The sequence below is a fragment of the Triticum urartu genome, chromosome 3, assembly GCF_003073215.2.
Source record: "Triticum urartu cultivar G1812 chromosome 3, Tu2.1, whole genome shotgun sequence".
NCBI lineage: Eukaryota > Viridiplantae > Streptophyta > Magnoliopsida > Poales > Poaceae > Triticum > Triticum urartu.
Genome location: NC_053024.1, coordinates 684,869,412 through 684,890,081, shown reverse-complemented (window position 1 = coordinate 684,890,081; position 20,670 = coordinate 684,869,412). Strand labels below are relative to the sequence as shown.

The 20,670-nt window shown below is 43.5% G+C and overlaps 2 protein-coding genes and 2 pseudogenes across 4 annotated transcripts; 3 read left to right on the top strand and 1 right to left on the bottom strand.

Annotated features, from left to right (window-relative positions):
• Positions 1-1,001: 1,001 nt before the first annotated feature.
• Positions 1,002-3,122, top strand: LOC125549141 (annotated as a pseudogene).
• Positions 3,123-10,508: 7,386 nt separating this feature from the next.
• On the top strand, positions 10,509-10,917 carry LOC125549140 (putative glutaredoxin-C2). The gene has a single exon (XM_048712623.1). It carries the CDS (start codon positions 10,538-10,540, stop codon positions 10,850-10,852), a length of 315 nt encoding a protein of 104 aa, XP_048568580.1. The 5' UTR covers positions 10,509-10,537; the 3' UTR covers positions 10,853-10,917.
• Positions 10,918-15,023: 4,106 nt separating this feature from the next.
• On the top strand, positions 15,024-19,400 carry LOC125545917. 3 transcript variants are annotated; one of them, XM_048709974.1, is made up of 3 exons: positions 15,024-16,384; positions 18,037-18,189; positions 19,110-19,400. In XM_048709974.1, the coding sequence occupies exon 1, from the start codon at positions 15,082-15,084 to the stop codon at positions 16,315-16,317; it is 1,236 nt and encodes a 411-aa protein (XP_048565931.1). In that variant the 5' UTR covers positions 15,024-15,081; the 3' UTR covers positions 16,318-16,384; positions 18,037-18,189; positions 19,110-19,400. The 3 variants fall into 3 exon arrangements, with proteins under 3 accessions (XP_048565931.1, XP_048565930.1, XP_048565932.1); XM_048709973.1 differs by lacking the exon at positions 18,037-18,189; XM_048709975.1 differs by lacking the exons at positions 18,037-18,189; positions 19,110-19,400 and adding an exon at positions 16,490-16,635.
• On the bottom strand, positions 17,729-19,100 carry LOC125545919 (annotated as a pseudogene).
• Positions 19,401-20,670: the final 1,270 nt, after the last annotated feature.

Genomic DNA, 20,670 nt, shown 5'->3' with positions numbered 1-20,670 from the left:
TTCATGAAGGAAGTGACGCCCATGGACGCCGCCGCCGTTGGGCCGGCCAGATCGGCCAAGGTTTCCCCCGGACCCATGGTACACCACCAGGGCTCACCATCACCGGAGCCTGCAGCCGCACACCACCAGGACGACGAGAGAGGCAGCACGAGGGAGGGGAACCACCAGATCTGACACCGCGACACCAAACCGTCGGAGGATCACCGACCACCCGATCCGATCCCCGGCAGCCCACCTGCCCCGCCACGGCCGGACGAGAAGGCCAGCCTAGGGGCCGGCGCCTCGGATCCAGCACCCTCCGCCCTAGATCAAGCAGAGCATAGTCAGGCTACCGCCACGGCCGCCCCTAGGAACTGTCTGGCCGCCACGCCGTCGCGCACATGGAGACCACCGTGGGGTAGATCGGCGCCGCTGCCATAGATCGGGGCCTCATCCTTTTAGTTTTAGCTCATAAATATTGTACTTACAAATGAAATAACTTACTTTTAAAACTTTTTAATTTATTATTTTAAACATATTCAAAATATTTAAAATAAAATTCTGAATTATAAAATGACACTCAAATATTCAAATATTGTACTGTAGTAATATTTACTGCTCACAGCCTCACACGCAACCTCATCAGGTCACCCCCCACATACACCCTCCCCAACGCATCCTTTGTAAAGTCTTGTCGCCTCTGACAGGCACACCTACTAATAGGCGCCAAGAAGTTGGAGAGGCGCTGGCTCTTCCACTACTTGCCTAATCTCCATGACGTTTGGCTTTCTCCTCTCAGAACGTTCTCCAGTCTCTCTCTCTCTCTCTCTCTCTCTCTCTCTCTCTCTCTGAATCTCCGATAATCACCGGTATGCTTCAACTTTTATCTCCCTCCCTCTGAAGCTCTTGTTTTACCTTCTCCCTGTTAGCTCCGATTTCCTCTATTTCCCGAAATGTTTTCTTCAACTTTGAGTTGTTACATTTTTACCTAAAATATTTAGGCACGAATTGTTTTTGTTGTAGATCCATTCCGTGGTTAGGAGATGAGCAAGCCATGGATGAAACAGAAGGAGCTGGACGAACATCGCTACTGGAACCACACAGGCGAGCAAGATAAGAATTTCTTCAAGGTTATGATTGGCGACTTCCATGAGAGAATGGTAAGCTATTTTCAGTTCGGCTCTGTTCTAGCCTCCTAGGGTAATTTTATTTTCAGCTGGATTATGTTCTACCTTTCTGTGCAAACAAAGAAAGGAACCTCTTGGGGTGAAACTTCATTACTTAATTCGGTCTGTCCTTTTCCAAAAAAAAAAGAAACTTAATTCGGTCTGATCTGAACTATACAGATGAGCTTTCTTCAGCGTTTTCTTCTTTGTAACAAAATTTTAGTGTCTCCTGACCTAGTGTGCTTTACCTTGTTTACTACAGATCATACCAGATAAGTTTGCCCAACATTTCAGGGGGCAAATAGGGCGAACTATTAAGCTAGCATCACGCCATGGCTATACTTCTGATGTTCAGATTACCAAGAATTTGGCGAAACTAGTCCTTGATTCTGGATGGAAGGCGTTTGCTTGTGCCCATAACTTGAGAACGGGGGACTTTCTTGTGTTCAAGTATGATGGCAACTCTGAACTGAAGGTTTTGATCTTTGGCCCGAGCGGTTGCGAGAAAATTCCGGCGTGCAATCTCATGAAAAATGCTGCTCCTGGTAAAGAATGGTGGGGAAACACTGCTGGCATTGTAAACACTTGTCACAATCTTCCCATGAAACTTCCACATAGTGGAAGACAAATTAGGCCAAGCAAGGATAGCTCAAGGCAGGGGAATGACATATCAATGTCAGCTCGTCGAGCTCTCCATCAGAATCAGCAGGTTATGATTCACAATGTCAAACCTGCCATACATTATGCCCCATAAAACTTCATATATGCATCATACTTATATTTTCTGTGTTTAGGAGGTGTTTCATCTTCAGAAGATGATCATTCCCTCTCAGGTTGTATCCTCGCAAAGGGCACCCTCTTGAATCTAAATCATCTGCAGAAGAAGCAACTTGAAGAAAAAATCCGAGCTATGAATTCCGAAATCCCCATTTATGGGTGTGTCATAAGGAAGAGCAGTATTTATGGAAAAACCCGCACCCTTGTGAGTCAAAATCTCTGTTCTCGAATGGATACTGTACATTAGTGGTGCTGCATTTTGCAAGCCGGCTGCTATCTCTGCATCTGACTTGCAGAAACCATGTTTGTCTCACCCAAATGTTGTTGGCTTATTCTGCATATTGATTGAAGTTGTAGTTGAGTCATGTAACCATTGGGATAGAAAATTTTAGTTGGAGCAGATTGAAGTTTGTCTTACCCAAAACAATGTTCATCTTACCCTGTTGATTGTATTCTGCTTATTCTATCAGAAACTTTTATGCTTGCTTCCGTGTATTTGTGTGGATGGCTTTGGGGTGGTTAGGTGGTGTTTGTTGTAGTGCGTGTCTAGTTGAAGTTGGTTGTAGTCTTGTCAGAAGTGTTTGGTTATGTCGGCCTAGTCTTGGGCTTGTATGGATGTTAATCTTCTTTCTATCAATGGATCAAAACGCAAGCTTTGCATTTTGTCCAAAAAATACATCGAGATAGGAAATTATAGAAGAAAACTTTACGGTGTCAAATTTAGAGGTGATATGCTGCTGAATTTTCTAAGATAGCAACCCCAGTGAGCTCTTATCGTTACGCCTCTCATGTAAGCTGGGCATTACAACTTCAGTTTCAATTTTTTTGTTAATGAACTTTGCTACTATACTACAAAATGATAGTAGCTGGACGTGTACATAGTTCACTACACCATGATGTTTTCTTCCAATTATCATTACTAAAGATCATTTCTCCCTTTATCAGGAAATATCAAGAAAATATGCTGAAGTATACCTTCCATTTGTGGAACAAATGGTGACCCTTCAGCACCATGGCAAGAAGTGGGAAGTGCGGTGTTGTGTTAAGAACAAAAAGTCCAAAAGGCTTATGAGAGGGTGGATGCATTTTGTGCGTGGCAATAACTTGCAGCTGGGAGATGTCTGCCTCTTTGAGCTACTGAGAAACAAGAAGTATGTGATGAATGTCCATATCATTCACAAATCCCTTTAGAAGAGGTGAATTACTGCATCAAGCATTGTTGTAACCCAAGAATTGTTTGCCAAAAGATTGCAGTCCGTTGAATCATCTCTCTATCTCACTGTACTCTCTCTCCAGGAAATGAGCATCTGAAGAAAAGCTGGCCACAAGATTCAAGAAACAGACGTAGCAAAAGGAGTTTTGGGTAAGGCCAGAAGAGTGGAGCCCTGACAATATACTGAAGCAAAGAGCTCAGAGTTCATAATAAAGCTCAAGTCCAGTTAGTTTCAGCTGCCTTTTGTGTTATCATGGATGCATAATACTCTTAAGACCTTATGTTTACCTTATGTTTAAGTGGATGAACTGTAATGTCGGATAGGACAATATTATGTTAGAGGTTATTGCGTGGATGTACTGTGGGTTATGTCAGGACAGAGTTACATTATGGTCAGTTGCTCATATTTGCTGTTGGTTGCAGTGCCTAGGGTGTACCTGGCTATCGTATTGTGTGTGCTATAAATATTGTCATGAATAGGGACTGGAAAATCCTAAATTCGAATATCAGAAGGATTAATTCTGATAAAAAGCGGACTGCCCTATCTAACAAGATTGAGGAAATTGGATGTGCCGTCCTTTATCTTCAAGAAACAAAAGGAGATTTCTTTGATCAGAGATACTTAAAAAACTTCTGTCTTAGAAGGCTAATAGGTTTGAATATCTTCAATATACTGAATATGTTCCCTCTGTCTAGAATGACAATATATTCTGTCCTTTATCCTCACTGATTGGTTTCAAAGCATTACAATGCCAGATGATCAGAACTGAATCATAGTGGGGGACATTAACTTCATTAGATACCCTGAAAATGGGAACAAAGAAGGGAGGATGGGACACACAACATATGATGCACTTTAGTGAAGCCACCAGTCATTTGGATTTGGTAGAGATTCCTTTAAAAGAAAAAAGACTATACATGGAGATATATGCAAGATATTTCTCTTCTTTAGTGTTTGGAATGGTTTTTTCCATAGAAACTTTGGCCCCTTCATACCCAAATAATTTGGCTATCTCCCTAGCCAAGACCACTTTTGATCATACTCCATGTGTCATACAAATTGGCAGATCTATACCCAAGTGAAACTTATTCGTATTTGAGCACTATTGGCTTGATCACCCAGATTTTCAATAGCTTGTCAAGAACATTTGGCATCAATCTCTCAATGAAGTGGATAGTGCAAAGGTCATTACTATTGAATTCATAAGGCTAAGAAAATGTATAAAATTGTGTGCCAAAAATTTATCAAATTTATCAGAAGCAGTTCAGAATACAAATACAGTTATTCGCTCTTTTCAAAACAAAGTTTCAAATCGCGGGCGAAAACCGCACGATCGCGCGCGAAACGGCGCTATTTAACTTCGTTGTCGCTGCAAAATCGCTGGCATTGGCCGAAAGTGTGAAACACAAGGGCCCAAAGGCCCAAAACAGACCAGAAAAGGCCCAAATTTCGCGATGGTATATAACACCTCCTCCAGAAAACCTAGATCGTGTCCCCCCCCCCCCCCCCCCCCCCCCCCCCCCCCCCCCCCCCCCCCCCCTTCCCTTCTCTCCCTCCCACTAAAAAGTTTGCGGCGGCTGCGCTGTTCTTCCCATCAACGCCGACTGCTGCTTCGTTGGAAGCCAGATTTGGTTGTGGGGGAGGTGGAAAGACGACCGGCGACGAAGGGCCTCTGGACAACGCCGCCTCTACGACCACGATGACATCTCCTCTGATTCCTTAGCTCATTTGTAGAATATTCAGACTTGTTTGTTGATTCAGATTGTAGGCTCTGGGATTCAGACTTGTTTGTTGATTCAGATTGTAGGCTCTGGGATTCAGACTTGTTTGTTGATTCAGATTGTAGGCTCTGGGATTCAGAATGAATGGATCACTGGTGTGGTACCAAGTGGTGATGAAGAACAAGTTGAAGTTGAACTGCTGTAGATCTCAGATCTCTTCTATACTTGTTATGTTCAAATTTATATTGAGAATCCTCTGTTTTCTACTGAAAATACCCTGTTTTCTGAGAAAAACATGCACATGTATTAGTATAGATTTGTGATATACATGCATAAGTACTGTAGCCGCGAAATGGGTTAGCGGCCGCTATAGCCAGCGATAGCGGCTGTAGCGTTGGCATAGAGCCAGCCGCTAAATGCCTTAGCCCGCGATCTGAAACTTTGTTTCAAAATCACGAAATATTTTGAATTCGTGAACATTTTTTGACATCGCGAATATTTTTTGAATCCACATAAAATTATGAATTCATGATTTTTTTAATTTGCAAAAAAATATAAAATTGAAAACATTTTTGAATCCATGAATTTTTTTGGTATTTCATGAACATTCTTTAAATTCGCAAAAATTTCTCGAATTCGTGAACAATTTTTAAATCATGAAAAAAACAAAATCTCAAACATCTTTTGTAATTGCAAACATTTTTTATGGATTCGCGGTATTTTGAAAATCATGAGCATTTTCAAATTCACAAATATTTATTTCTTCAAAAGTATTTTTTGAATTTCTGAACAGTTTTTGTACTGGCTAACTTTTTTGTATTCACGGACATGTTTTTGTATTTGTGATTTTTTTTTGAATTTAGACAACTCTTCAGATTCACAAACAATTTATGAAATCTTGAACAATTTTTCAATTCATGAACATTTTATGAAATATCAGACATTTTTTTAAATTCAGAACATTTTTAAAGTCATGAATAGTTTCTGAAATCCTGTAAGAAAATCGAATTTGGTATTTGTAAGCATTTCACAAAGTAAAAAATAGAAAAGAAAATGAAACACAAAATAGAAAAACGAAAAAAGAGGGGCGCCCAGCCCGCACATGGGCCAACCCAGAATACACATGGTGGGAGTTCATACTTCCGCGAGCGGCTGTGCATTTCATCATTTTCCGACGCGCAGGTCGCCAAATAGCCCAGAAAAGCCCGTAACACCAGCCCACTGGGGCGGGCGCCAGTGACGGACCCAGAAATTCAAGTTAGCCGGGGCGAACATTTAACATCTAAATTTTTTCTGATACAAATGCAACTCTATTCAATCAGAACTCATAACATTCAACAACAAAAACATACAAAAGGTCTTCAAAACTACCCCTCCGATCCATATTAAATGTCGCTCATTTAGTACAACTTTTTACTAATCCGGCGACAATAAATATGGATCGAAGGGAGTAGTAAACTACTAACATGGACTTTTGTCCTTTGAAATGCCGACTTCGTGCCACAATAAGATCCCATATTTTCAAATGAGACCTAGAGAATTATGAATGTATAAGCACAAGTGTGACAACAGTTGTATATTTTGATGATATGATCATATGATTATAGTATACCTTTAAGGTGTCCTTGCATAAATAACTCGGGGCTGTACATTTTGATATGATCATGTGATTGTAGTATACCTATAAGTCTGGTAGCGGCGCAACACACCAATTGGGGATTTTTTTTTTGTTTGAGAGCTATCGCTTAGGCATTTGGGCCTGTAGTAAATGTAGCCCAGTCCACTAGTCCAGCCCAAATCTATTTCTCTCTCGTACCCTCGTACCCCTTTGAGTCAGTCACGCATAACAGCGCCGCCGCCACCATGAATCGCTGCTGCTAGCTGTCTGTTCCTGTCTGACGCACGCCGGAGGAAACAGGGATGTAGGGGCTGCCGATTTTTCCGCCGCCGGCGACCCGGGGCGGCCGCCCCAGCTCGCCCCAATGGTGGGTCCGCCACTGGCGGGCGCTGAAGGTGAAGAGAAGAGGAGACAGAGAAAAGAAGACTAACTGAATGCAGAGGAAAGGGGCTCAGCCCAGCACAGGGACTGCCTTTTTTTTTGACATCAGCACAGGGACTGGCTAGATAAGACACAAGAGTGAATTGCGAAAGAAAAAGAAAAAAAGACACAAGCGCGTAGCGTGGAAGAGGCATCTCTGAATTGGTTCCTGTAACCTGAACCCTACGGGTATTCCTCCCTTGCATGAACTAAGGTTTGTGACTTGTCCTTAGGATTCCATCTTCCTCGGCTCGACGCTTAGGATCGTATCTTGTACTGTACTGAGTTTACTCTGATGACTGATCGATTCGCAAACAAAAATATCAGAAAGAAAACCGATCATAATCGCATCGTAACTGCTTATCGGGTACACTGGTACAGTACGATTGTTCAGTCTAGTCAGGATGACTCAGGAATCCGTCGAAAGTTCCAAACTATTTTTCTATGGTTTCCATGTGTCCTTTTTGAGAACCCAAGGAAGCTTCAAAAGGTACTAGCATAGATCGATCGTTTGCAGAGAGTGAAAACGACCTTGGATTCCATCCATATCAGCTCGGGGAAAACGTGGATGTACACGGCTCGCATCGCTTGATACACCGTCAACGCGCCACACCCACACTGCATGCGTACCTACGCCCGAGAGCGTACACCATATCCGGGCCCTCGGGCGGGCAGACAATGACCGGCCAGCCTTCATATTTCGTCCGGTGCATTCAAGTACTTTAAAGTTCATATCTCAAATCCATACAAACATGTAAAATAAAAATCTACGTAGAACATAAATATCCTATCTACCTTGCACTATTCGTCGTCGGAGATGTCCACGATCTTCGTGCCGTGCTCCGGGTAGATGGCCGCCTACGGCAACTCCCGCTCATCGTGGTCGTCACTAGAGGCGAATGTTTTGTGAACCTCCGCCCTCTGATGGCGGAGGAGCGCCAATTGGCCTCCACAACGGCCTCCGACTGGATGGACTCCAACCGCCTGCTCCGCCGCCTCCTCTGCTTGAGTCACCTCAAACTCTGCCATGGCATCCCCCATGACAAAGCACGCAGTCGGCTCCGCCTCCTCCTCCTCTATGGCATCCTCCACCTTTGGATCCGCCTCCTCCATGGGCTGGGGGTCTTGCTCCGTCTTCGGCTATCGGGCCATGGTTGTTGGCGTATGGCGAGCGGAAACGGAGGGAAGTGGATGCGGCTCGGGCAGATGGCGGGGAGAGGAAGGGAAGTGGATGTGGCTAGGGATGGGGTTCACAGTCTAGCTTAAATAGCCGGACTTTGGCCCTCGGGCAGCGAGCCCGAGCGGCGCCACGCAACGTTCACATTCCTCGGAGGAGATTTCCGTCGGACCGTTGGGTTTTCGAATGTTTTCATGTGGGATCCTGATGTCAGTCCGACATGACGGATGCGCATGGGTGCGCCTGAGCCACCCTATACCCCCCTCCCCCTTCAGATTTAGGCCGGATATAAGGGGTGTTGATCAACAACCCGGGTGTTTTAAGGCTGGTTTGAGGCGTTCATGTTTTTTTTACCGATCAGTGACCTGTCCATCCACCTGGGTGTTTGGGGAAGGTTTGAGATGTCGGACTGTAGATGCTCTTATTATTCTATGGAATGACGTCAATGTGTGTACCATGTACTGCTGTCCCTAGCGATCCCCCCAAGTGATATTCTATACACTAAAAATAGCCCAGTTTCTTCTTTATACCCTGCTGATATAGCTCTCATTCCCTGGAGATTTGACTTCTTTTATTCTCTTTTCTTTTAAGGGCTAGAGCTCTAATAAGTTAAGCAGCACTAATTTTAGGTAAAGGCTATTTCATGAAACTTTTGTTCCCATGCATCACACACTATGAATCCGATGATTTTGTGTCAGAAAATCAACGATGAATTTATCCACCAAATCATGTTATTTTTTGTAAATCCCGTGGGTATACAACTGGTGTCAAGTTTCCATGCAGGGCCACAAGACACTGTTGTCAAATACTTCTACATGGCAACTGTAGACTTTGTAGTGCTTGGATCACGAGCTTCAGTGTTATCTATTTCAAACAGAATATATACTCTAGCTTGCTACCTTCTTGATTAAGTAATAAGGCTTATTCCATCGACACTCACATGGTACTATAATGGGACCCTCCATCGCACTTCCTACGGAGCATTGGAAATTCATTACCTACTTATTCGTGCCGATTTATTTTGACCTTGGTGTCGATTTTTTTGATGATGGTCTGGTGACATGTCAAGACTATGAAGTACACGTTTTAAAGAAAAAGCATACAAACTAGGCTGATTAATGAAGGGGGTCTTAGGCTTTAGTTTAGAATAGTGTCATCCAAAGAAAACATGATTTCATGATGCCCAATTGAAAATCAATTTTCATAAAAGTGAGATTTTTCCTTTGAGAGATACTGAGATAAGAAAGGAGCAATGCCCTAGACAAGGCTCGAGAGTGAGCTGACTTTCAAATACTACTCCCTCCATCTTAAAATAAGTGTGGCCAATTTAGTACAAAGTTGAGACATATGGGGTATTTCCCAGATTTTTTTTCGTTATCTTTTTCTTGGTGTAAGACTTGCGACTGTAATAGATATCGACCAGGTGGCTCGTTGCTTCAAAAAAAATTGGTTAATCCTATTTCATCAAACTTATATCCCATGCACGGCACACTTTTAAATCTGGTGATTTTGTCTCAGAAAATAAAGAATACATTTTATCAATTGATTCACATTTTTAATGGATACAATTGGTATCATGGGCACAAGACACTGCTGCCAAATACACGGTAATATTGTGCTGCTTGGCTCACAAGCTTCAGTTTTATCCAGTTTAAAGAGAATACAAGAGATGCATTCACATGTTTCTAGATAACTGCCTTCTTGATTAAGCACTTGGTGCCGAATTTCCATGGTGTAGGACTTATTCTAAGGATATTGAAATGGTACAAAGGGACCCTTCATTATTCTTGAGTGCCTGCTGCTTTGTCGGCGTTGGAGATTCATTGCCTACTTATTTGTGTCGATTTATTCGGACCTCGACGTGGAGATTCGTGATGATGTTGCGCTGACTCGTCAAGAATGCAAAGTAGGTTTATTAATAACGGGGTTTTAGGCTTTAGTTTAGCCCAGAGAAAACGTGATTCACTATGCCCACTCCAAATGGGCACGTATTCTTTGTCACACTGGAATGGCAAAAGGAGGCAATTAGAGTGGATATTCTTTTTTTTTTGCAGGGAATTATTGTGGATATTCAGACCTAGGTTATCTGGAATTCTAGGTTATCATTGATTGAACGTAAGTCAACTGAAGCATTGGATCCGATCAATGCTACCATCCATTTTTAATGTGCTAGAGAGATAACTAAAGTTCAGTCTACCTCGAATCTTAATTCACCTCCATTTTTAGTTATTCGATTCCACATCATTTAAACGTCATAGCACAAAGTTCACAGAGAACACATATTCTGACCGACTCACACTTCTTCGATTTGCCCCATCATCATCTATAAATAGACACCGTTCAGTCACAACCATCATAAACCTCCAAAAGAAACAAACAGCATAGATATATAGCTAGCTCAAGTGAAGCGAGCTGATCAGATCGTTAGATTTAGGTTCGTAGAGAAATAGTTTGCAAGTTGAGCAATGGCGGAGAGGGTGAGGCGGCTGGCGTCGCAGCGCGCGGTGGTCATCTTCGGGGCGAGCAACTGCTGCATGTGCCACGCGGTGAAGACGCTCTTCACGGAGATGGGCGTGAGCTGGACGGTGCACGAGCTGGACAAGGACCCCCGCGGGAAGGACGTTGAGAGGGCGCTCGCCGGCATGGTTGGCCAGAACCCACCTGTGCCGGCCGTCTTCATCGGCGGCGCGCTCGTCGGCCCCACCGACAAGGTCATGTCGCTGCACCTCGGCGGCCAGCTCGTGCCGCTCCTCCGCCAAGCCGGCGCTCTCTGGCTCTGAACTTCTGAAGAATTAAGGACAGCAGTGGCTAATGCGTACGTGCGGCTACATAATTTTGGAAAGGTCATCAAACATATTAACGGTCATGATCTTTCAGTTGTACCTCTTGTTGTCACATGACAGAAGGACAGGATGCTTTGTAAGAGGTGGGTATTCTGAGCAATATTAAATGATGAGCTTATGCTTAACTTGTCATTGCTAATTTGATGCTTTGCTTAATTTAGCTGGCTGCTGTGCTAAGACCATGAGAGAACCAACGTTATACATATATAATTGGCACCGTGATTCGCATTGACATGGCTTGAATTCTTGAGTGATTTAAGGGACTGGTGTTTGTGCTACATTGAAATGGCATGCTGCTTGACCATTTCAAATACATCATATGGAAATTTGTTTGGTAGTATTTTCTCTAATGATTATTTGTTGTTATTTTCGGTAACAACATAAAGAACAGCGTGGACAACAATGAAGAAGAAAGTACATTTCCAAAATAATTTCAACCCAACAAATGTTCAAAATCATTGCAGCATGTTGCTCATGTGTACACACCATATACCATACAGGCCGCGAATTGAGAGCATCTCAGTTGGATAGGTTTCTCATGGTGGAACTTGCCCACCCATCTTCAAGTACTAGACTTGACATGGGCCTTCTTAAATTATCCTATTCCCTTCAGAGAGGGAGTCAAAACACCCTACACAACATAAAAAATGTCGATTTCACGGACCTCTCACCGTCAACAATGGAGGTGTCGAACATTGCCGGTTGGGGGATGCATCCATGAACCCGTCTTGTGATGCCAAATAGCGCAAACCTAAAATTATTCCCCACCATTTCGATATCTTTTCATATCTCAGTGGCACAAAATAAAGTTCCACTATGAGGTCGCTCATCCATTATCCATGGTGTGAGCTCCACCGTACCTAGGGTGGAGTATGGTGTGATTGCTTGATATGTTTTGAACACACACACACACACACACACACACACAGAGAGAGAGAGAGAGAGAGAGAGAGAGAGAGATCCTTTAATTTGCGAGAGTGCGCACATAGATAAATCATCTGTATTGAAAAACCCTTGTCACATGAGTTGCTCTTGTGACTCGCGAGGCATTTTTGCCGCCAACTCCGAAGACCCATCCCACATGCCTTACTCCCCACCGCCACCATTGTCAGCTGATCCAACATGCTCTCTTTTATGATTGATGAACACCACTTGTAGCTAGAGCGAGATCCCATGCCCCAACGATGTGTTAGTTGGCCCCGTGGTTCACGTTGAGGTGAGGTAGGTACCTTGGACGTTGGGGTGCCGCATGATCTAGCTGTTGTTGGTGCATACATTTCCATGTGATTCTGGCATGTGTAAAATGACAAGGTCAAACCGTACTGAGCACTTCATGACCTATATAAACAGATTATCCGTGATACTTGCATCATTTTTGTAAGTAGAATCTACGATATTCAACTTCATCTTCTATATCTAAATAGCTAGCCCCCACTAACTATTTCTCTCAATATGCAAGAATGCCACATCATCACACAACATGCACGAGAAAAGGCCCACCTTCACTACCATATGTCTTTCAACATGCAAGCATGTCACTTCATCATGAAACATGCATTGAGAAAAGATTCATCTCAACATGCAAACATACATGAGAATTTTCATTCTATAAAGTTATTTATATTTAATAAATATTTTACAACTATATAGTAGTCAAACATAATGAATTATCTGTATTTTCAGTTTTAGCTTTTTATATTATTACTTCAAATATTCATGTTTCATATAACGAATCACACTGAGATATGTTGCGAAATATTCCCGCAACAACGTGCGGGGTATCAGCTAGTTTCACAAGTGTTGAGGTCCTAAATTGATTCTGTCATATAAATGCTTAGAGATAGTGGATACACTAGCACCTAGAGCGTGTAAAAGCATTGATTTTGTTTAACTATACCAATATTGATGATGTGCTCCCATATGTTAGCTTGTCTAACGGGGAGCATTTTAACCATCTCCCATCTTGGTGGATTCAAACTCTAGCCCCCACGTATGTTTGTGCAAACTCTCTTCGCAGATTATGAATAATTAGGATCCTTGCCATATTGGGCTTTTGGCATCTTTAAATTTAGTATTTCAATAGAGTCTTCCACAGAGTATCCAAATCGTGATCCATCTTCATGCTCCTCTTCTTCATATACTTGCATGGCTTGGGTGGAGCTCTTCGTCTTGATTTACTCAACGGTGTTGGACTCTGGCTTGCCTGCAACTTGGGTAAAATGAGAACTTGACCTCTCAATGATACTTACGAATTCGATGTTATTTGTCCTTTTTCTGAAACATTTCCACATCAGAAGTAAGAGTTTCTAAATTACTAGCCAATTGGCATAAACAAAAGTCAAACCATATTTTAGTGCAAATATTATTCCGCTTCATCTGAGCATTGCTTAATTGCTTTGGCGCATCTTGCAGACTTTGGCGGTTTGGAGTGTCATTGTTGTAGCCGTTTGAAGTACATGCGTGCATGGACAACATAAAACTTTCAAATTTGCCACCATAAGAATTAGAGTTCTTCCACCATCGTTAAAATTACTGCTACCTATAAAATTAACATCATTAGAAGCATAATCAACAATAACATTAATGGAGATTAGACCTGAAATATCCACGCTTATCAATTTTTTAATGATATTTCACTATTACTCGTTAGTTTTCTTCACCTTCAATAACATTTTTCTCATATTGTCATGGGCCTTGGTGCCTTCTCAACATGCCATTGGATATGGTTCTTAGTCGACATTCTACAACTTGATAGCTTCCACTCGCATGTTTACCCCTAAATGCTACACATATGGTAGTTCCAAGCATATTTTCAAAAATAGGGTGTAAGGCATGGTAAAAAGTGTGGATAATGGGCCATTCTTACATCCCACAATCGAGGCAATTTTAGGTGGCTTCCTCCATTTTGTTGCCAAGCGATGGCAAAGGTATGTGATTATTTCAGCAAACACTGTAATGTTAACACACAACCACATGATTTAGTAAGCTAATTGGGATCAAAGCCAAATTAACCCGTGTGAGTGTTAATTTCAAAAGGTCATGTCAATGGTGTGCTTTTGTCCACTAATGGCTTTATTAATTTATAAAGCCGCGTTCTTGTTGGGCTTTTTTAATAGAAGAAAAAAGAATGTAATTGTGAACCATGTGATAAATTTGAGACCTTGATAAGTGCCACATGTGTGGCATAAACGCATGACAACTCGGAATATTTTTGATAGCAAGTTTAGTGGCGCGAAGATGACAATTTTAGTTGTCAAGCATGAGAATTTTCTTTTCATATGGTAAGTTTCAATTTTTTTGAGTTTGTAAAAGCATCATGGCCGGAGTGCTTCATGCCACATGTGCGGCATTTATCATTTGGGTTAATTTGTTCATAGTATACCTGGCCCAAAAAAACCCGACCTGACCCGGTTCGGTCTTGCTCATGGGCCGGGCCTGGGCCTAGGCTTTGAACCTGAAGGACACGCCGAGCTGGGCCTGAGCTTACCATATTTACGTTTCACGGAAGAGACCCGGCTTGAACCCCAACGGGCTTTTTCACTGACGGGGCGGACTTGGGTCTAAAAACTAGGCTCAATGACTGGCCGGCCCAGGCCCGGGCCTAGGTTTTCTGCTTTAGGCTTTGTCAGGCCCGGCCCGGTTCTGCCTGATAGATGACCAGGTGTAGTTCATACAAACCTGACCAACTCGGGCGGCCTGCAGGCAGGCCGCCCCGTTAGCACGCATGCCTGGCCCGTGACGGGGGCGGCCGACACATGATTAATGGGCCATGCTTGGGCCTAGAGGCTGGGCACGCGTGCTGGCCCAGCACGGCCCATTTAGGTTTTTAGTTTTTAAATACTTTTTAGGCTAATAGGCAGCCCAATAGGCTAAATAATAGGTGTGCTGATGGTTAAATGTGCCGATGGGCTGGCCCGTTTAATATTAGTGCCATGCCTGGGCCTGGTAAGGCAGAACGCGTGCTGGCCCTGCACGGCCCATGTAGTTTGCGTGCCGTGCCAGGCCCGTATAACCCAGGCCGGGCCATGCCGTGCCGTGCCAGCCCATCTGGCCAGGTTGGAGTTCATAGGAAAAAATGGACCCTGTTCGGAAATAAACCCCTCCGGAGCCCAAACCCCTCCCAGTCCTCTCCCCTGAAAAATCCCCCACATCTGACCGGCCAAAATATGGACGGCGATGGACCGCCGCCGCCGGCCGCATCGGTGGCGTCGGTGCTCGGCGACGACGACCTCTTCCGCGAGATCCTCCTCTGCCTCGGCTTCCCCAACCTCCTCGTCCGCGCCGCCCTCGTCTCCAAGCGGTGGCTCCTCCACGCCTCCGATCCGGTCTTCCTTCGCCGCTTCCGCGAGCGCAACCCGCCCCGCCTGCTCGGATTCTACGCCGGCTACCCCGGCCGGTATCAGTTCGTGCCGCTCCCGCAGCCCCCGGAGCTGGCCGCCCTCTCGCGCCGCCCGGCCTCTTCCTGCGACGGCGCCTTCGCCCGCGGAGCCGAGCGACTCATCCACTGCCGGAACGGCCGCCTCCTCACTGCGTTCCGCAGCCGCTGGCGCCAGCTACGCGGCGGCAGTTTCAAGCACTATCTCCTGGCGCCGCTGCTCGCCGGGGAGGCCCCAACCGTCCTCCCACCAGCACCGCCGCCCATCCACGGGCGCGCTCTAGCGAGATTCACGCAGATGTTCCTACCCGAGGATGGGGGCCGCGACGGCATCACCTTGGTGAATCTCTTGATGGTCGGCCGAAAAGTCTATGCGGAAGTGTACACCCTGGGATCCGGCGGATGGGACTTCCCTGGCACCGAGGTGATAGAGATAGAGCTCCCGCATGCCACAACCTTCCTGCAAGAAATGCTGCCGCCCGTTCATGGCAAGGCCTTCGTGGTGACCACCTCTGGGTACACCCTGGGTCTTGACTTGGCCACGTCAACCTTCTTCACCCTCGAGCTCCCAGTTGGAGTGTGGCGCAGTTACCTGCTGTCATCTGCGAAGGATTCCGGGCTTTATCTCGTTAGTGCAGACGGATTTCAGCTCAGCGTGTGGCTCAATGGGATGACGGGTGATGATTATGGTGCAGCCGGTTGGTTGCTGGTGGACACATTTAGTATCCACGAGGCATGCACACGTTTTACTGATCAAAATCAGACTTCGATGCCACAAGATGGTGATTTTCTTCGTGTTGCTGCAGTTGGGGACAACGCCGAGTTTGTATTCTTGGATTATGCAACATATGGTGTTGTCCTTTATGTTCATCTGAGGAGCAGAGTGGTTGACAAGGTGTATGAGCAGGCACCGTATCATCATGGTAATATTCATCCGGGTATAAGCCGCATACATATCTCTCCCTTTATGATGATGTGGCCACCTGTTTTCCCTGCACTGAACAGAAGACATGATCAAGAGCAATGATCGCAGTGTGTTTGATCTTTGTTATAACGTCGACTTCTATAATAGCAAGCTATGTTTCTCTGGTGAGGTAAGGAAATGGATGAGCAATTTAAACCCATTTATATATTCAGATCGTTTTGACTGCATCTTGTCTAACTAATGTATACCATGTTACTGTGTTTAACTCCTTCAGAATTTGTCATTACTCTGCAATCAACATGTGTAGTTCCGTCTGCTATTTGGCCAACAAGTATGAGTAATAGGCTCTTGGCTTGTACTTGGTTTCGAGTTTGTCAACAAATATTGAGATTTGACACTGCAAATGTTTAGACATTCGTGCCATGTCATATAACACTATATGTTGTGGTCATTTAATTTGGATCTTAAGAACCTGAAGTTTGCAGAAGTGCATTGCAAGTTATCTGGCAGAACTACACTGAGTCCAGAGCCTTCTAAGATTGACTACAGTGTGTATAAATATTACTTTTACGAGCACTTAATCATTAATGACGATTTTGTGGCAATGATTACCTGATTAGTGCACAGATGGCCGAAGAGAAATAACTGGAAGTACAGCTTGTGGCACAAGTGCTAATATAGGTTTCTGGCCGTAGCTAACTGTATGCTTTTTGGTCCCTCCCAAAAGCTAATACTTGGTCTCCCTGATTTGCCACACCTCACAGTGATTCCCTTACACCTCAATTAATCCTGAAATACTGCACCTATGACTTTCTCCTCAACTTATAGTTTTTCATAAATGCTGGGCCATCTCCCTCACAAAGCTCAAGAAATAACAGTATATTGCTAGCTCAAATGAAGTAAGCTGATCCGAATTTGGATCTGAAGAGAGTATGATTCATGGACTTGTTAGGAACATGAAGTATTGACAACGTTTGGCAAGTTCCTTAGCTCTACATGATTGTCGTAACTAATCCCCCTTGAGCTGTTGACACTCCAATGCTAATGCCTCTTCTCAGAAACAAATCCAGAAAGGAAAAAGTATGAGCTATGTACCAGTCTCATCTCTGGTGGGAAACAACAACCACTACTTACTGCTAAGAACTTCCATCAACAGTGAGCGGGGAATATAGATCTAGTTATGCGGCATTTTGGTTCATCTCATTTGTGATTTCCTGGAAGACCTGCAGGTGGTTCTGCAGCCTCCATTGTACTGTGCTCGCTGTGTTCCTAAGCCAGTGGTTGGTGGCTTTGGTGTGACTAGCATCTTGAGAGTTTCCATTGTCAGCAAATGATACATGACAGTGGAAAAGTGAACTCTGAGCTACACTGCTGTTCCATGGTTTTGTGTGATCTCGAATCATCTGCTGCTTCCATGCTGGAGCGGGCCTCACAAACTTCCTTTTCACATTCTCGTCTGTCGATATTCTGGAGTCATTGCATCTCCATGAACCTGCTGATGTACTTTTCCTTAAAAAAACTGCTGATGTACTTTTCCTATAAAAAAACTGCTGATGTACTTTGTAGCCGAACACCCCCAACCGGGGTTTTTAGGTTGCTGCTTTCTGAGAGGGTAATAGTGTTCTGTCACTCTGCTCACTTGCATTCTTGCTGCTCTCACCTTGCACAGTAGTATTTTTTGCCCACATTTTTCTTGAATAGGATTCTTGCTAGCATCTATGACACCATCATGGTTTGACAACCATTCAACTGAACTATGAGTCTGAACTTGGCTCGTGTATTGATATTTGTTCTGTTCTTTTTAACTGGCTGCTTTCGTAGTTTCTCAAGCAGACTGTGGTGTGCCAGCATCATTGAACAGTCTAGAAAGATCTTGGTTCTCCTCCAGACATTCTCCATTCCTCTCTCCATCATTAGCAACCAAGATTTCTGGTTGTTTGTGCTTCATCTCAGTTATCGGAGACAGAACCGCTTGTGAGTTGCAATCCTCATGCTTGTCTATATCCGCCGAAACTGAAATTAGTGGTTCCTCATAATTCAGTTGATTTGAATAAGTAGAGAGTATCTGTGGACATAGATATTCAAGGTTCTCCACATCAGTATATCTGAGTTATGGGAGAAGGGAGTGTTTGTATATCAAGCTCCCTAAGAATGTCAATAGCCCAGGCAAAAAGTCTCACATGGATTTCATCATTGCAGTTGTGAGGTATAGCTTGAAGAAGATATTTAGCTTGAGCTACCTTTCCAACTTCATCATGCAGATAACTGAAATACACTATTTGTTATAATCAACTTCTGTAGCAAGGGCTTGCCTGGAAATAATGCATGAGGTAGTGGAGTTCACTTCTACTTGTATCAACATTTATCAGTGCTGAGAACAGTCTTTACTCTCAGCATCCTTGATGCGGACTGTGAGAAATACAATGTTGGCAATAATATTTACTCAAGTCTTCTTACAGATAACACCAACATAGGATTGAGAATTTCAAGAGAACAATACTAACCATGTGTAACCAAACTCATATATATCTGGTTTGTAGGTCCATACCCAACAGAGATATACCTGTAGAGCATTTCAGCTTCCTCATAGTTCTCAGCCTGCATATAGTCACATAATGGGGGTTTGCAGACACTTAGACTGACAGCATTTCAATCTGCTCTTTTGTCCTACTGCATTTCTGGTATGGTTTGTATCAGAAAAAAAAATCTTGTCGCGCAGTTTTGATGTAATCTTTTGATAGAACAGATTTTCTGTAACAAGAGCACCCAGTCATGTAGAAGGGTTTACACTTTCGTGCTACTTTACACTAATGTCGTTTTCAAAATTTATCCTATGAGTAGCTTTATATCTGCCAGGCAGTCTACCTTCAACATATTTCTCTATTTTCGTGCAGTTAAAAGATATCCTGATAGGTGGATACATGGAAGTTGCTGTGGAAAAGCTTGCTTCAAGGCCATTACATCCTCCTCCGGTTCTCCATGCATACTACTCTTGGGTTAGGTCAATTTATCATCTCATGAGATTCAGGAAGCAGCAGTCACTGCAGAATACCATTACAAATTTACAATGCATCTGATAGAACAATGTCATGTCGACATCGCATATTTATTGCTGTTTGCTCCCATGAAACTGGACGCAGACAAATTCCACCCAAGAGTAATAATGGAAAATTGAATTTGCATTTTGTGAAATTTTTCCCAAAAAATATATTTTTACAGGAATGTTTCCAAAAGGTTTGTTTAAGTGTGACTAATGCACGGAAGAGTGGGTTCCCTGACATTTACTCTTTCTTTTTCACTAAATAATTCTGTTTTCTATTAAAGAAAACGCATGTAGCACTTATTAGGCTGTGTCTGGCGTTGCAACGGATTTTTCGTTTGTCCAATGTTTTTTTATCTACTTTCAGTTTGGTTTAAAACTACTTTTTGCATACTTTTGTTGCTAATTTTCTATCGCGGATTACAAGTAGTGCTCCCTTTGTAAACAAATGTAGGACATTTTTGCATTTTAACGTTTAAACTACAAAAATGTCCTACATTTGTTTACAGATGGAGTACATCTGAATGGGCTTAGATGTTGGGTCAAGATTAATGTATTTTTATTCTACTTTTTTTTAGTAATTTGGCGCCCATGATAGGTCAGAGGCTTTGGTAACGACGTGAACAAGAGAACAACTGTTTTTCACTACCAAAGTTCATACGTTGCTGTTGCCCACGGCCTATAGCTGGTTTGACGATGAAATGTGATCTTGGTATCCATGCAGAAGATTGGGGCGGTCTTTATTTGGAAGCTTTTACCCGTATTTGTTCTGTCCTTATGACATAGCGTATCATCTTATCCTGAACTAGGTTTTCTAGCCAAGCCCCCTTTGGTGGAATGACAAAATCATGAGAGAAAAGGTGTTGTTTATATACATATGAACAGAATTTAAAATTTCTATGAAAAAAGTTCCATGCTGAAGTCAAGATTTTCTTGTATGGTCTTCACAAACTATTGAATCTTTTTATAGAAGAAAAATATTGATTGCTTAATGGAAAACTTTCTTTTGAATAAGTTTAACTCAAGAGGAAAATAAAAATAAAAGCAGGGCACATGGCCATGGGTCATTACTCTGCTCCCAGAGCAAAGAAACCCCTTTCCCTCCGCAAAATATCCCTGAAAAAGATGGGCAGGGACGGACGGACGCCGGCGGTCGCCATCGGTGCTCGGCGACGACGACCTCCACGAGATACTCCTCCGCTTAGGCTTCACTAACTGCCTTGTCCCTGCAACCCTCATCTACAAGCGGTGGCTCTTCCACGCCTCGGACCCAGCCTTGTTTAATTAAACTCTGGCTTTCTGGAAATGCTTTACAACTTATACTACTCCCTCCGTTCCTTGGTATAGCGCGTATAGTTTTTTATGAAAAAAATCAGATTGTAAGGTGTATTCCTTTAGTTGACTCTTTTACCCCT